The 15,489-nt window shown below is 54.5% G+C and overlaps 1 protein-coding gene across 1 annotated transcript; it reads right to left on the reverse strand.

The window, feature by feature from the left end:
- Positions 1 to 9,239: 9,239 nt before the first annotated feature.
- Positions 9,240 to 13,118, reverse strand: LOC145714883 (uncharacterized). The gene is made up of 6 exons (XM_081794414.1): positions 11,335 to 13,118; positions 10,565 to 10,642; positions 10,309 to 10,420; positions 10,071 to 10,216; positions 9,893 to 9,977; positions 9,240 to 9,365 (listed from the first exon to the last, which is right to left on the reverse strand). The coding sequence occupies exons 1-6, from the start codon at positions 12,556 to 12,558 to the stop codon at positions 9,337 to 9,339; spliced, it is 1,674 nt and encodes a 557-aa protein (XP_081650540.1). The 5' UTR covers positions 12,559 to 13,118; the 3' UTR covers positions 9,240 to 9,336.
- Between the last annotated feature and the right edge of the window lie 2,371 nt (positions 13,119 to 15,489).

The raw sequence follows: 15,489 nt of genomic DNA on the forward strand, positions 1-15,489 counted from the left end.
TAAAACTTAAAAATTTAAAATAAAAACAAAACAAACTGCCTCTTCAAATGTTCTGTTTTGAAATTGAGCTTTGGAGGATGACCCATTTATAGGACTATAGCCATTGTTTTCTAAGTAGCCTTATTTGATAAGGATGAATGTTTTCATAATAGTCACTTAACGATATTTTGTATGTCTGCAGTGCGAATTACTTTTCCAGCTCCTTAGTTTACCTATTGATATACTGGTGATCTCTCTCTTTGTTATTTGGTGAATCTGAGTAAATATGCCATCAATTTTCCTGGGGTCATCATACATTCAGCTCATATTATCCAAAATCTATTCTAATGCTTGCAGTCCTGTATTTCATTTCCTTATGCTCTAATCAATTTTTACTACCCTCCATATTCTGGTCATGATCTGTTGTAGTTTATTTTCAAATTTCTCAATTGAAACATAAATTTAAATTTTACCTGTTTCTTGACATAGTTCTGTGATGCTAAAACAATTGTGCTAAGAGCAAATATTACTAGGTTCAAAAGAATTTGTTCCCATTCTGCTTTTAAGTTTCTATGTCTCCATGTGTGCTTTTATCTTTCATTCTTTATTGAGGTCAGCATGTACTAATTCATCATTTAGTGCTACATTATTTTCCCATGGATTGTGTCTTTACACACATTTTGTTTTCTGATTGATTTCTATTTTGTAGCATTGCAATTGGGTTGTGCTTTGCACAATAGGATTTCTATCATTTTGATTCATAGGAACTTATTTGGGAACCTTATATGTAAAATATTCTAAGGAAGTGTGCATATGCATAAGAGATTGTTTCACACCATTTTGGGGTGGAATGTGATGTAAATCTGCTCAGTATGGTAAAAGGTGACACTCCCAGCCCTGTATTATTGTTGTTTCTCAGTATGCATGACCTAAACATTGATGTGGCTAAAGTGTGATTTTTTTTTTCTATTCATGTGTCCCTTTGGCTTGTATTCTGTATTTGATTGATTGTTTTGTTGTTGGTTCAGGAATAGTTCACATTGTCTTGTACTTCCTGTTGGACTATTCTGTTACAAATTATGGATTGTTATTCTATGTCTGTGGTTGCAGTCTATATTTTGATTTATCTACCTAATCTATGTATTGCTAACCTACCTTCCTGTTTGCTTTTGTTTGCATACTACATATTGTCCAGTCCTTCCTCCTTTGTATACACATGTTTGTTTAGGTATGAAAAGAGACAATTCTAATAGCTTTTAGAAGAGTATGGGGTGATCTGGGTGGTTCATTGGTTAAGCATCTGACCTCAGCGCAGACAATGAACTCTGGGTTCAGGAGTTTGAGCCATGTGTTAGGCTCAAAGCCTGGAGCTTGCTTTGGATTCTTTGTCTCCTTGATGCCCCTGCCCTGCTTACAGTCGGTCTATCTCTCTCTCTGAAATATAAATTAACCTTAAATAATAAATTAACCTTAAATAATTAGAAAAATAAGACTATTGGTGGGTTGGATATAATCCATCATCCTTTGTCATTTAGTAATGCCAGCCTTCCATTAATATTCAATTGTAGGTTTATTTATTGAATATTATTAATATTCAATTCTAGGTCATTTAGTAACACCAGTCTTCCATTAATATTCAATTCTGGGTTTATTACTGAGGATGATGGGATTATTCATAATGCTTGGCTAACTAAATTGTAACCTGGAGATTTATGGTGGGTGACTTAAACTTGGGAGGGGTTTCCGTCTCTTGAAATGCCTGCCTGCAAGGTGTTATCACATTCTTTGAAGAATTCCTTTATCTATACATTCTATACAAAGTTTAGCAAAACAATAGGATACATAGACCCCTGCTGCCTATCTCTGATTTGATTAGTCTCTTCGGACTGTAGACCTTTGAGTGTGTGTGGATAGGAGTGTGTGTCCAAATTCCTCTCTTTTATGGAATAACTTGAAAAGGTACACAGGCTATGAATGTCAGAGTTGGGTGTGTGGACCCACTATATGCCCAGTTTCACAGCTAATTGTTTCCTTCCAGTATCTGCTCTGAGTGAAGGGTGCTTGAAGTTCGTGTAGCCTGGGGAAACTTGTTTAGTGTCCCCACGTAACACAAGAGAGCAACCCAAAGGCCACCTTTGGTTCAGACGTGGAGAAGGCAGCTGTAACTATCCAAGTCACCCCCCAAAATCCACTCATATCAGAAGCTGTGCGTTTGAGCCTAGACCACACCCAACCCAGTGTCCAGGTACCTTTCTCCCTGCTCCCTTTCCTCTCCTCGCCTCCAGGGGGCCATCGCCCTGAGGCACCCTCCTCTCAGTGCTGCTGCACAACAGCCCAAGCCAACACCACCAGCACAAGGAAGGATACCGCCTGGGCCCAGAAGCCAGGGATGTGCTTGATGACGGCCCTTCTGTGATCCAGGTGAGAAATCCGCCTCCGAAGAATCCTGCGCTTCAGCCGCCATAAGGCCCTGGAATCCTGGGCATTCCCAGCGCTGATCTCCAGCTGAAGACGCTCCAGCGCTGCCAGCGGGTCCTGGGCTGAGGCAGGACGCAGCGCTGGCTCTTGCTGCTGCAGCGGCTGTGAGAGCTGGGGCCCCTCCTCCGCCTCTGCATCTGCCTGGCGCTTCTCCTCTTGCTCCTGAATCTCCTCCTGCTGCTGTCTCTCAACTTCCACCTCCTCCTCCTCGTGCATGTCCTCTGCTTCTGGCTTGGCTTCCTCAGAATTCTCCTCTCCAGCCACCTCATCCTTGGTCGCCTCGCCGTCCTCTTCCTCCTCCCCGATCACCACCTCAGCCGCCACCATTCCGTCATCCAATATCAGCACCAATTCCTCCGCTGGGCTTGCCACCTGTATCTCACACCCGGCCTGGGGTTCCTGCACAGGATGGGTGCTTGCCGCCCCTGAACCTGGGGACTGAGGCCAGCCCACGCCCTCCAGCGCCCCTGCATTCCCGCGGGGCCGGGACTCTCCACCTTTCGCATCCGGGACGATCAGGGCCCAGGGTCGGCGGGAATCTCCGCTTTGTCCGGACCGCGACACGCTGGCCATGACGCTCGGCCCCGGCCCCAGTGTAGCTAGGGCAGCCTCAGGACAAGGACAGGAAACGGCAGCAGGTGGGGGGAGCCTTGGCCGCAAGACCATGAGCTCCCTGAAGCCTCCCGCCGCAGCCCGCCAAAGTTGAGCGCAGGCGCACAGGCTCTGGGATTTGAGGACTCCGCATTGGCTGTGGCTGCTGTGGAGGAGGGGCCGAGACAGAGGCAGTGAAGAGTGTGCGCATGCGGCCTGGGGGCGAAGTGGTTCCAGGGCAGGTCAGGCCAGCTGGCCAGGTTCGGGGAGCAGTCAGTTGCAAGACAGCAAGACAGGGTGCTGGCCGCCAGCAAGCGCGCGCCAATGGCCGGTCCAGGCTCTGGAGCGAGTGCCAAGGTGCCAGCGTGGCCCCCGTTTGCCGCATGTCCTCTTCAGCGCTGTCACCTTCCAGGCCTCACTTGCGAGGTGCCCGGTATCGCGCAGTCTGTGGTCGCTTGTACACCCTTTCCCCAGAGGCCTCACTACGGGCACCAGAGCATTCAGCACAGGATCGTCCACGCCGTGAGCCACTCCCTGCTCCGTCCCTTGCCCCTTCTTCATGAAGCTGGGGCAAGGCCTGGAGAAGTCCTTAGTGTCACGCCTACCGGGGCCACATGGCCGTCCGCACGGTATCTCCTCCTTGGCCGTCAGGCTGAGGGCGGCGGTAAGGTGGGTGCCCACCCAGAACCAGTGACACCCACCCTAGACCCACCCCACCGCCATGTCCTTGCAAGAAAACAGCTCAGTAGACCTCACTGCACTGCAATTCAGAGCAAAGAACAACCCCCAGAGCACCATCTGCCCCTGGTGCCCTACTGATCTCCGTACAGAGCGCCAGGGAGATGGGGTAGTAGGATTTAGCAGCTTGCTCCGGTCCTGAAATCTAACCTTCCACGAAAAGGAGGACGACTCCAACCACACAGGGCACGTAGGGGCCCTTCACCGAGAATTGCAAACTTGTCTGTGTCTGTCTCTGAGAAAGCCCTGTGCCTGCTTTCACTAGTACACACAAAAGCAGACGAGATCCCTTCCCATTTCCCAGGCACCAACAAGAATTCTGAAGAAGCATGCACCCAGACACAGAAGGTCCACTGAGAGAGACAGTGAGAAAGAGACACACAGAGAGACAGAGCTATAGAGGGAGAGAAAGAGAGACACATGCAAGCAGATGAAGGAAGGACGAGTGGAGGGGAAGACCGGCCTGGAGAGGGAGAGTCCGGGGAGATTGGCGGGAGAGACAGGGAGGAGGAGCAAGACAAGAAGAGACAGAGGGGCACCTATTACAAGGAAGACAGGCGGAGACAGGGGGAGGCATTAGTGATGGAGAGGAGGGAGACGAAGACAAAGAGAGCTGGAAGGAAAGTGGGAGGGAGGGACAGGAAGAAGACAAGGGAGGGGGAGGTAAGGAGAGGGTAGGAGGAAGGAGAGCAGGGGCAGCCGAGGCGGAGACAGGTGGGCTGACTCTGAAGACAGGGCAACTGCAGTGTGCACTTTCACCTGGTGAAATTCACCTGTGCAATTTGCACAGAGACGAATGCTGTACAGTGGTCAGCCCTCAGCACAAAAGGCACCGCTCCCACCTGGACCTTAAGGGCAGTCTGAAACGATCGCTGAACTAGAAGGAAGCTGCAATGAGGTCATTCGGGGTGAGGAAGAGGGCACCGCAGGGAAGAAAACAAGGACCCGTTCCCCACAGGGCTGCTGGAAGCCCTGCACTTACCAGCAGGAGACAGGAAACGGGACTGCCGGAAAGACACAGCAGAGATTTAGGCAGAGCACGTGCGGGAAGAAATCACGTCCCAAAGCTCGGCAAATTCAAGCAAAAGCAGAGGCTGCACATCCATGAATGTGAACGCTTTCCGAGTGGAACCAACGAAGTTCTCACAGATGCCCAGGAAATGTGCTCAACTCTGAGGCCCCCTCGCCTCTGGCAAGCTTCTCATCCAAAGCGACTCATCACAGAGAAAGGGTGGACCGTGAGCAAAAGAGCCAAGGTCTCCTTCGGATCCCCGGACGCAGACAGGTGATCCGCCCAGTAATTTCAAGCCAACGTATGGTGATAAAGGTTACCTTCCACCACAGTGATGGAGGAAACTCGCACCCGAGGGGAGGACAATGAGTGAGAACCGCATCCCAGGCTGTAAGCTAAGGACAGACCATCAAGCTGTATTGGAAGGTCACGAGACCGTGACTCAAATGTCTGTACAGACACAGAGCGTCTGCAGAAGCACGAGGGCTGGATAGTTGTAAGCAGGTAGCAGGATTTCTAAGTCTGGGCTGCCTGTATGATACGAAAGGCTAACACGTGCAAGCAGAGCTATGCCCATGTGATGCGGATCAGCCTCCTGAGGCGGTACTTTGTACCCTGTGGAGGACCTGGGAGACGCATGCAGGCGGGCTCCTTGTGCACCTCTGCCACCAGGCACACATGTGGGAAACGTAGGGCCAAAGGGTTTGCCGCCGGGCTTAGTGTGGCTCACCCTTCTGCGGGTGCATTGAGCATCAGTGCAGAAAGCACTGGGCTCACTGAAAGAAGCCAGCCCCTGACAGAAGCACAGTGGTGGTGAGCCCTGCCTGATGGATTCCTGAGGAGACTAAAGGAGTTAAAGGCATGCAGTCCACCAGAGAGTAGAGTGGTGCTAATCAGGGGAGGGTGCGATGAGGAGGTGTCGGGCCTCGGGTGTGAAGATGCAGTCATGCCATGTGCATGAGTTCTGGAGATCTAACTTGCACAGGGCAGCCGTAAGCAATGCTTCACCGCCTCGTCAGAATTCTCAGAGGCAAGTGCTCTCACCACAAACAAAGAGGGGTCGCTGAGAAATGTCCCGGTGAAGGTGGCTGGACGGAGCGCTTGCACGTGAAGGATACGGGCACATCCGTCACTGCCCGTTGTGTCCCTCAGGCACGCACTAGTCCTGGTGGACTAAGCTGAGCTCAGAACCCAGCAGTCAAAGGTGTCAGCCTCGTTCCTGCAAACATGAATCAGACTCCCAGGTAGGACGTAATGGACAAATTAGGGACCAGAACACACAGGAGGCACACGGAAACGAGACACACACTGGCAGGGGGAAGTCTCTCCCAGCCAGGAACATGCCACGTGGCAAAAGAGTAAGTGGGAAAACGTTGCCGGTCCGCTTTTCACAATTTACGCCTGCATCTGCAACGTGCAGGCCAGTGACGTTTGAGCCCCTCGGGCGCAGAGGGTTTGAAAACAGAAGGACAGAAAATAGAGGTGTGACGGAATGCTCACAGCAAGCCAGCTGCATTTGGGGACATTCACTGGCTGGCAGTGAGTGCATGGCCAATCCTCTGACGAAGGTCCTACAGGCACGGAAGGATTTCTGGCTCCTGGAACATAGAACAGAACACGCAGAAGCCCCTCCACCTGACAGCAGGACAGCAACTGGATCTGTCAGTGGAAGAAAGGGGTTGAATGCAGAGGGAAGCACACTCAAGCGCAGAAGCATACACCAAAGACAAGACAGGCCACCAGAGCCACAGCTGACCCAACACACAGGTGTGCAGAGACGAAGGCGGTTACACGGGTACAGCTGTGCCCACTTAGGCCAGGCAAGGAGGCATCACCAGAGAGGTGTCGGCACAGGCAAAGCCAGGAAAAGACACAAACACGCCAGGGCTCACTCAGGGAGACAGAGGAGCACAGGCAATGCGAGACATTTCCTGTGAACAGAGAACAATGTGACGATCCCGACAGGCCAATGAGACACGTGTGGTTCAGAGACATGGAAGTCAGAAGGCTCCTGAATTGCTGAGGGTGTCCTCTCTCGAGGGACAGCACTCTGGAGCCCACACACGCTGATGTTGGGGTGGAAGAGGCTGCTGGGCAGCAGATACAGTTGTGCAGGGGGTTTAGCAGCTCCTGGACCCTAGGGCTCCCCGGGGAGAGCTGCGGATACGGGAGGACACCCGGGGATGCCGGGTGTGCAGCATGAGGGCTGTAATCCCTCGGACACAGAGCACCGAGGCCTCTGCCCACGGACCTCAAGTGTCCACACTCGAGGGTTTGGCTCTGGGTGCCGTGAGTGCATTCCACACCCACACCTTGTCCGTACCTTGTCTTTGGGACAGGCCGGGCGGAAACGTCACCCTGGCCCCTAAGGAGGTATTGGCTGGAGATATTAACATGTGGGGGACCCTGTGTTCACCTGTCCCGTAAAGTGTTCCTGCTCGGCAAGACCTATCAAGTAACGGCCTGCTTGTGCAGGAAGATGCCCCAAAGGGCCCAGCCTCATGACCACTGAGGCCGTATTCCCACTGCACAATCACTGGCCATACTTTCTTTGGATGTTCACACCCAAAGACTCGGGTCAGCACTGGGAGCTTTTCCAGGGTACCCTGACATTTACCCATCAAGCAGCTGAGAAGACGTGCTTCTCCAGCCAGTGTGCAGACAGCAGCGAGAGAAAGGCCTGCCTTCCCTTCTAGAGAGTGCGACAGCCTCTGCCCTGGAAGAGGTAAGGCTTGGTCGCACAGATCCTCAACTCCACAGCGTGCTGACACCCCGCTGACCATGTTGTCTGCATATGATAGGGGCAAGAGGCCTCCATGCACTGGGACTGCCCACGCCTTCTCTGGAATAGAGCCACTGCAGAGAAGCCTCTTGTACTGCAGAGCTGTGCAGTGGGGATCCTGGGGAGCTTGGGCAGCTTGGGAGACAGGAATATTAGTGTCGGGATGTCAGTCTCAGGCACGCTGTGCTGGGGGCCGTGTTACTTGGGGATACAGAAGAGCCTGCGATGGACAAGGCTGAACTCTGTCTACTGCACTGCTCGCACGGTGGAGCTTTTGCCCCATCCCTAGCACAGACATCTCTGGCAAGCAGCCATCTGCTGTGTAAGGAGTATCCCAGCACTCACGTCTTCGCAGGTGAGGCTCGTCCCAGTCCTTTCTAAGCTCCAGGCCTGCCGGGGACCTCTGCACAGAATGCTAAGGCCTCACAAGTCCATTGTTCCCTATGTGGCTGAGGCAGCCTTTGTCCTGGCACTCAGGCAAAGGAACACAGGCTGCCTGGGACGAGGCGACCTCCCTGAGCGCCTGCTGGTGTTTGCACTTGGGAGTCTTCTCACAAGTCTCACATGGCGTGTTGGACACACGGCTTAAGCCTGTGGACACAGAGGAAGAGCATCACCCGACTCATCACGGCTGATGATGAGAGGGCAGAGGGCACACGGGAGAGGTTGGCGTGTTCGTGCCCTTGAAGAGCCCCACCTCCCCGCGACCCTCCCCTCTGTTGGCTTGCAATCTGGGCCACCCATTCGTAACCAGAGGTCTTTTCAGAAACAGCAAAGTTCACACAAGGGCATCAGCACTAGGACTCCTTCAGGAGTCTTGTGTGTGTGTGTGTGTGTGTGTGTGTGTGTGAGAATAAGTGAAGCGGTGTTTGGGAGGCTCAGCTTCAGGAAGTGGAACCAGAAAAGTTGGCTGTGATTTTGGAGTTGCGTGAGACTGTAGTGGGCTGTTTTCTCTGCAGTGTGTATGTTGTCCCTGTCAACTCTGCCTGAAGCAGAACTTCATCGGTCTTACCCACCCACTCTGCCTCTGGTCCCTCGGTTCCTTCCCCTGGACACCAATCTTACAACCTGCTCACAATCCCTCAAATATGTGTGGCTGGTCCTGAGATCCTGACCTTGTCCACAAGACAGTCTGCATTGGTAGACATCTGAAAACCAGAGGGTAATCAACCCTGGGAATTCCTCCCTGTGTGGCGGTTCAGTCAACATGACTGAGGGTGTCCCCATGCGGGATTCTGGGAGCACCATCATGGACATGCCCAAACCCTGAATATTGGACATCCCTGGCCTGTGCTGGCCTCTCCGTTTCCTTGAATTTCCTCATTTTCACAGGAAAGCTATGAACCTGGGCACTGGCCTTTCTCTCAGGTTTGTGCCCTGGCCTCCCTCACGCAAGTCCCCATTGCTTCAATCTTACTGACCTCACATGCAATCCCAATGTGTGACCCATCCCTACGGACAATGTCCTACGTCCCGCCCTTCCTTGGAACTCCAGTGTGCAGGCACAGAACACTTACACCTCTGGACAGCCGCATGTATACATGGACACGCCCCAGAGCGTACCTGAGAGGAAGACACACACAAACACTTCATGCTGTTTATCTCCCAGTCTATATTTCTTCAAATGTATTGGACCCCCGCCCTGCGCCACCTGTCACCACCACCCTTGTCCTTATTTCATGGCCAGGAGAATCTTGTGGACCATCGGTGAGCATCGGAAGGGTTTCCACTGGGGTCGATGAAGTGCGACGCTCCTTCATACTCTTCTCAAGATCGTGCATATCCCTGGGATATATGGGTACACACAGACAGACAGACAGACAGAAACACACACACACACACACACACACACACACACACACACACAGGACAGGTGAGAGTCTTATCTTGGCCCTGAGTAAGGTTGCTTGAATGTTTCCAAACGGAAAGTAGGATGGGAGGGTGTGATAAGCTGTGCCAAAGCTGACAAGGGGATCCAGAAGCCAGACAACATGTGGGATGGTGGTAGGAGGCCTGAGGGTGGGGTTCAAGGTCCGGGAATGACAGTTGTCACCGTGCTATGTGATGAGCCAGCTTTGGTTGTCCCGCTTTGCTCATTCTTTTTGTCTAGCCCCCTTCCCACCTTCAGGCTCCCCAAAGGGGCAAAGCCTCTTGGACACGTTACTTCTTAAGACTCCCTGTCTCAGGCTGATGCCCTTTTGACTTGGGGTCACCTCCTGGGCCGCTGTCATTCTCGGTGCCTCCATGCAGAAGAGAATTGTGCCCTGGACCCCACGGCACACATTTCCGTGCCCACACCCTTGGCTGCTCACCTCTTTCCCTCTCAGTTCTCTCTCCTGGGGCCTCCTTCATCTTGAAATACGGCAGGGGGTTGGGCCAAAGATCCTCTATGATTATCTGGTAGGGGAGACAGGCCAGGCCTCAGGTAGCTATCCCACGCAGTGGGGGAACCCATGAAAATCACCTCCCTTCCTTGTTACAGGGCCCCACCTCAGCAATCCTGCTAGAGCCGGCAAAGCTGTGGTCAGAGAACCAGTTGAAGAAGTTGAGGCTGCTGTTGTCATGCCTGCGTCTGTAGGCCTCCTGTCTGTACCTTGGGTGCCACTGGATGGGACTGGAATGAGACGCCCTATACCCTGCAGGAAGACGCGTATGTGAGAAGGCGCCAGAGAACTTATCACATTCAACCCTCCACCCACGGCCGCCCATGCAGTCAGTGGACACTTACCATCAAGGCCTAGGACATACTCCTTCGTAACGACTTCATTCTGGAAGTAGGAGTTCTTGCCAAAAAACAGCAGGATCTTCCGGCATTCCCTGGGAAACTTGTGTTCCTCCACCTGCCGTGGTACAGTGGGGCAGAAATGTGAAATCTTGTTCCAGGAGACCCGCCCTCCCCTGAGGAAGGAACACATCACTTCTCCCCACCACCTCCCCTCCCCACACAGCCAGCCACCCACACCACCTCCCACTCCCAGGCCGACCTTCAAATTGGTCATGTGGCGAAGCATGCTTTCATCGGGCTTACTACTCAGGGCTGACATCTGAGGGTGGTTCACAAACTGCCGCAGGTCAAAGAGCCTTCAGGTGCTGGGCGTGAGAGAGCTCGAACCAGAGAACCAGTGTGGACAGCATCCAGGCGTCCTCCCCCCGGGACTGGCGTCCTCCCCCAGGGTCTCAAGCCCTCCCCACAGGCTGCGTCCAGGCCCACGGGGTCTCAGGATCGCGCAGGGCTCTGCTAGACACGCACAGGAGGCTGTGCATGCCCAGACGCCCGCAACCACGCCTAGCTTTGTGTGCTCGTGAGGACACTGAGGACGCTTACTTCCACACAGCCAGACAGCACACATCCGGTCTCGCGCCGACCAGTGGGCATTCACATCGCCTTCCCCGCAGCAAGATGCTTAGCGGGACCCAGAAACGTGCCCCCACGCGGCTTTGTGTGGGAGGAAGCCCTCGGTCATTTCCCCGACCTGGCCTGGACCTCCACCGCCACGCCCCACTCTCCCAGCGCTGTTTCCGTGCCAGGTGCGACGTAAAGCACACATGCCTCCCCCACCCCGGCACTGCCCTCCTCCCACACTCATTGCAGAGCCAGGACCACCGGATGGGATCACGTTTGCACGTTCCCGGCCACTGGAGCGCGGCTTAGCTCCAGTCCCTGTCCTGGGTTCCTCTAAATGTCACCGCCCTTTCCTTTCTCTTGCGCAAGCCCAGCCCCCTCTGGACCCTCCACCAGCAGCAGGAAGGATACAGCCTTGGCCCAGAAACCACGGATGCCCTGGATAAGGGCACCTCTCTGCTGCAGATGACGCTGCCGCCTCTGCCATATGCTGGGTTTGAGTTGAGAGTCCTCCCGGCTGGCATGTGTATTCAAGGGCTGCACCTCCGTCTGAAGAGCCTCGAGCAAGGACAGGAAAGGATGTAGGCTTGCACTCATCTGCGTCTCTTCCTCCTGCTTCACGTGCAGCTCCTGTGCGTTCCCCAGGCACCAGCCACCTTGCTCCTTCCACTTTGGTTCCTCCTTCTCCTGCTCCTCAGCTCCTGCTCTTCGTGCCCCAGCTCCATCTCTTCCTTCTCCTCCTTTCCCAGCTTTGCCTCTTCCTCCTGCAGCTCTTCTTGTAAATCCTGTTGCCCCTGCTCCCCCGCTTCCTGCTCCGCAACTTCCCTTAACTCTTCCCCATCCTCCTCCTAATCTCTCTGCTCCTGATCCTCCCCCTTCTCTTTCTGCTCCTTTTGTAAGGCCTCCTGCTCCTCCTGCTGCTGCTCCTGCCCCTGCTCCTCCTCCCCCTGATCGTCGGCTTTTGACCTTCTTCCCCCTCCTTCTCCTCTTACTCCTAATCCTTCTGTTCCTGTTCCTCCTCCTACTTCTCCTCCTCCTACTTCTCTTATGATCCTGCTCCTCCTCGTCCTCCTCCTCCTCATGAAAATCATCTTCCACATCCTCATCCTCATCCTCATCGTCATCCTCCTCCCACTCCTCCTCCTCTTGAAAATCATCTTCCTCATCCTCGTCCTCATCCTCGTCGTCGTCCTCCTCCCATTCCTCCTCCTCCTCCTCCCATTCCTCCTCGTCCTCCTCCCGCTCCTCCTCCTCCCCCTCTTCTTGGTCCTTATCCTCCACCTCCTCTTCCTCCTCCTGTCCCTCCTCTACATAATTATCCTGCTCCCCCGCCTGTCCCTCGTCTTCCTCATGCTTCCTCTGGTCATCCTTCTCATCTGCAAGAACGTGTATTTCTGTGGCCGCCGCCTCAACTCCCTCCTCCACCAGGCCCAACAGCTCCGCCACCGATATTATGTTGTCCACCAGCAGCTTCAAATCCTCCCTTCGGCCGGACACCTCTGTCTCACGTCGGACCGGATATTCTTGTGCACTTCGGGGCATTCTGGCCCCGACACCATCGTCGTGTGGCGCCTCAGTCGCGTCCAGGAATACTGTATGCCCTCGAGCCCGGGTCTCTTGACTACCGCCTTCCATGACGAACGCGACCGCAGTTTACGGGGCACTGCCACATTTTCCAGACACTACATCCTTCGCCATGTGGAGCTGGCCCAGGACCGCAGGTGGGGCAGATTCAAACGAAGCGGCAGGAGGTGAAAGCACGGGCCTCCCTCACCAGACCCAGTCAGTGGAGCCCTGACGACAATGGCTGACAACGCCCTCCCGCCTTCTGCCGTGGACCAAGGGCCCAGGGGGCGCATGCGCACAGGCGCTGTACCCAGGAAGCCACGGCGGTGGCTGTCGCTGTGGTGATGCTGCCGCAGAGGCCTTTGTGGTGAGAGAAGTGCGCATGCGGCTCTGAAGCTGAGGGCGTTGCAAACCACGCCCAGACTCCCAGCCTGGCTCCAGGACCAATCATGAGGACGGCAGTGGGCGTGGCGTCGGCGGCCCCACCTTTCAGGGCGGTGGGAATCTGCTGCGAGCGTGTAACGGCACACAGTGAGCCCCGGGCTTCGGTAGTGCGGCGCCTCCAGGGGCCTCCAACTTAGCCCTCTGCGTGCCCTGTTTGGCCTCTGTCAATGAAAAGGGGACTTTCACATTCCCCCCCCCCCCCCCTCGGCGTCCCGTACGGCCTGGGCACGAGGCTATCTACACACACGGGAAAAGGGGGACCTCCACGCTTTTCACGTTTACACCCCCACCTTTGGTCATCGTGCCCATAGTCTGGCAAATCCACTGAGCGGGTCAGCGTAGCTGTCCGTGAAACGCATTTCAGCTGTGCGCCCGCTGTCTGCACCCTGGTTTGCATCTGGTCTGCCTCCTTTGCATACGCCCTACGTCCATCCCTACTCCAAGAAGACATGTATGTCATGACAGCAGGCTAGCAGTGCACCCGCTAGGGCACACTGTTCCCGCTAGGGAAAACTCTTGTCACTCGGTGACAAGAGGTGTGTGACATGGAGAGGACACCACCCTAGGGGAGGCTGCCTATCATGCGCGATCCCAGGAGCAAAGGGATGGCACTCTCTGAACTTTGGCACTTGAACCACCCCGGTACGCACCAAATCAGGAAAGCCCCCAGTCTCTTTCCTTTGCTCCCCAACGGCCTACGCACACTCACTCAGGCACAAAGATGCACGGCCACGCGGCACGTGGACACAGACACGCACACGCTGCCAGCGCAAACGCCGGGTCTCACGCAAAAGTACTCAAAGGCGCCAGCCACGATACACTCACAGACACTCTAGTGGACCTCTGCACTCACACGTGCCCTCTGTCACATCCCGCTCGCGAGGCTAGCTCCTTCCCACGACTCACACTTGCTTTCCCCCCTCACACAACACATGCATTTGTGCTGGCGGCCAAAGCTGGCTGAAAACTAGGGCAGATTCAGTATCTCCATTGGGTCAAGGAAGCTTGCACTGAGACGCCAAGGAAAGACAGCCACAACTGATACCAACCTTCCAGTACCGACAAAACTGGAATGTGGCAGGTGGAGAAACACCAGCCACGACTAGGTTCCCAGCCTATCGACCCCTGCGCTCACCTCAGCCCCTCTCAACCCTGGGGAGTGTCTTGGGTTTCAGTACCTCCCAGCTGGCTGCAACCTACAGGGCAAGGGCCAAGGGACTGACCTTTCACGGTTCACATGTATACCCAGCTTGTGTGGGCTGCCTGGAGGCAGTCACGGCTTGGGAGGTCTGGATGTGCTCTCACCCCTGTTACTTGTGTGTTTCTTTGCGTGTTCCCCCAAAGCCCTGTGCCGTCAGCAGCCTACTATGTCCATATGGACATGCACGGCACACGGGAGCCCAGATGAACTCATACGGTACAAGGACTGGACAGAGAAAGAGAAAGAGAGACGGAGGTGGGGTGGGAGGAAGCGTTCTGAAAAGAAAACTATCACAGAGACAAAGAGACAGACAGAGACCAGAGGGATACCGAAGGAGGCAGAGGAAGGAGAGTAAGTCACAACTGGAGATAGCCACAGGGAGGAAGTGTGTTTGTACGTGTTTGTACGTGTGTGTGTGTGTGTGTGTGTGTGTGTGTGTGTGTGTGTGTGTTCATTTATGAATGAGCGTCAGTATCTGGGACTGAGAGAAGGGGTGTTGCTGTGATTCCTGGACCCTTGAACGCCCTCTTCCAGCAGAATGGAGGCCTGGTATTGTCAGGAATGTCAGTGTTTTGCGGACCATGACTCATGCGGTTTGGGGCCCTAGCCCAATCTCAGGCTAGGGACACAGAGCACAAGGAAAGGGAACTTGAGGCATGAGGCTCTAGACTAGGCCCTCAGGTGGAGTGTCCAGGCCCAAGGCTTTTACATGCCTGCTGCCTCCTTCCGGAGCCCACTAGCATTTGGGAAGCATGCCCACGGCCCTGTGGCCCTTCGGACACTGCAGTGGCCCTGGCTGATGTGCAGGTGGGGCAGAGGCAGAGGCAGAGGCAGTGAACTTTGTGACCATGTGTCCTTGGGGTGAAGGAGCTCTGCCTAGGTGAGCAGTGGGCTGCTGTTCAGGAGCAATCAGCAGGAGGGCAGTGGGCGTGGCTCCGGCAATTGAGCCCCTGCCTCCCCTCCCAGGTCCGGAGCCACTTCTCTGCCTCCCCCTCCAGGGTGGCCTCCCTTTTTGCTACATGTCCTTTTCAGGTTTGTCACCGACCAGGTCTGTCCTGTGGGATAGCTGATGTTGGAGAACGGGTACTACAGATCTCACCCCTTTGGGGAGGAGCCAAGATGATGGCAGACAGCATGGAAGCTTCTTAAGTGTCTCGCGTGCATGAAATACAGCCAGACCAACACTAAACCATCCTACCCACCCAGGAAACTGACTGGAGGATTAGCACAGCAATCTGCATATCCTGAACCACCGAATTCAGCAGGTACGTGGCATGCAGAAGTGAACTTGGAGAGCGAGGAGGCATGGGAAGGGAGGTGCTTTTGTGCGCGGAGAGGCGAAGGAGACTGGGCAG

The sequence above is a fragment of the Panthera onca genome, chromosome Y (genome assembly GCF_046562875.1).
Source record: "Panthera onca isolate mPanOnc1 chromosome Y, mPanOnc1 haplotype 2, whole genome shotgun sequence".
NCBI classification, from domain to species: domain Eukaryota; kingdom Metazoa; phylum Chordata; class Mammalia; order Carnivora; family Felidae; genus Panthera; species Panthera onca.

Bases quoted from the DNA above. Each gene is read 5' to 3' on its own strand.
- LOC145714883 (XM_081794414.1), bottom strand. From the start codon at position 12,558: ATGGAAGGCGGTAGTCAAGAGACCCGGGCTCGAGGGCATACAGTATTC. The intron at 10,217-10,308 runs GTAAGTGTCCAC...GTCTTCCTGCAG, and splicing joins GTATGTCCTAGGCCTTGATG to GGTATAGGGCGTCTCATTCC. The intron at 9,366-9,892 runs GTGAGCAGCCAA...CATATATCCCAG, and splicing joins GAGAACTGAGAGGGAAAGAG to GGATATGCACGATCTTGAGA.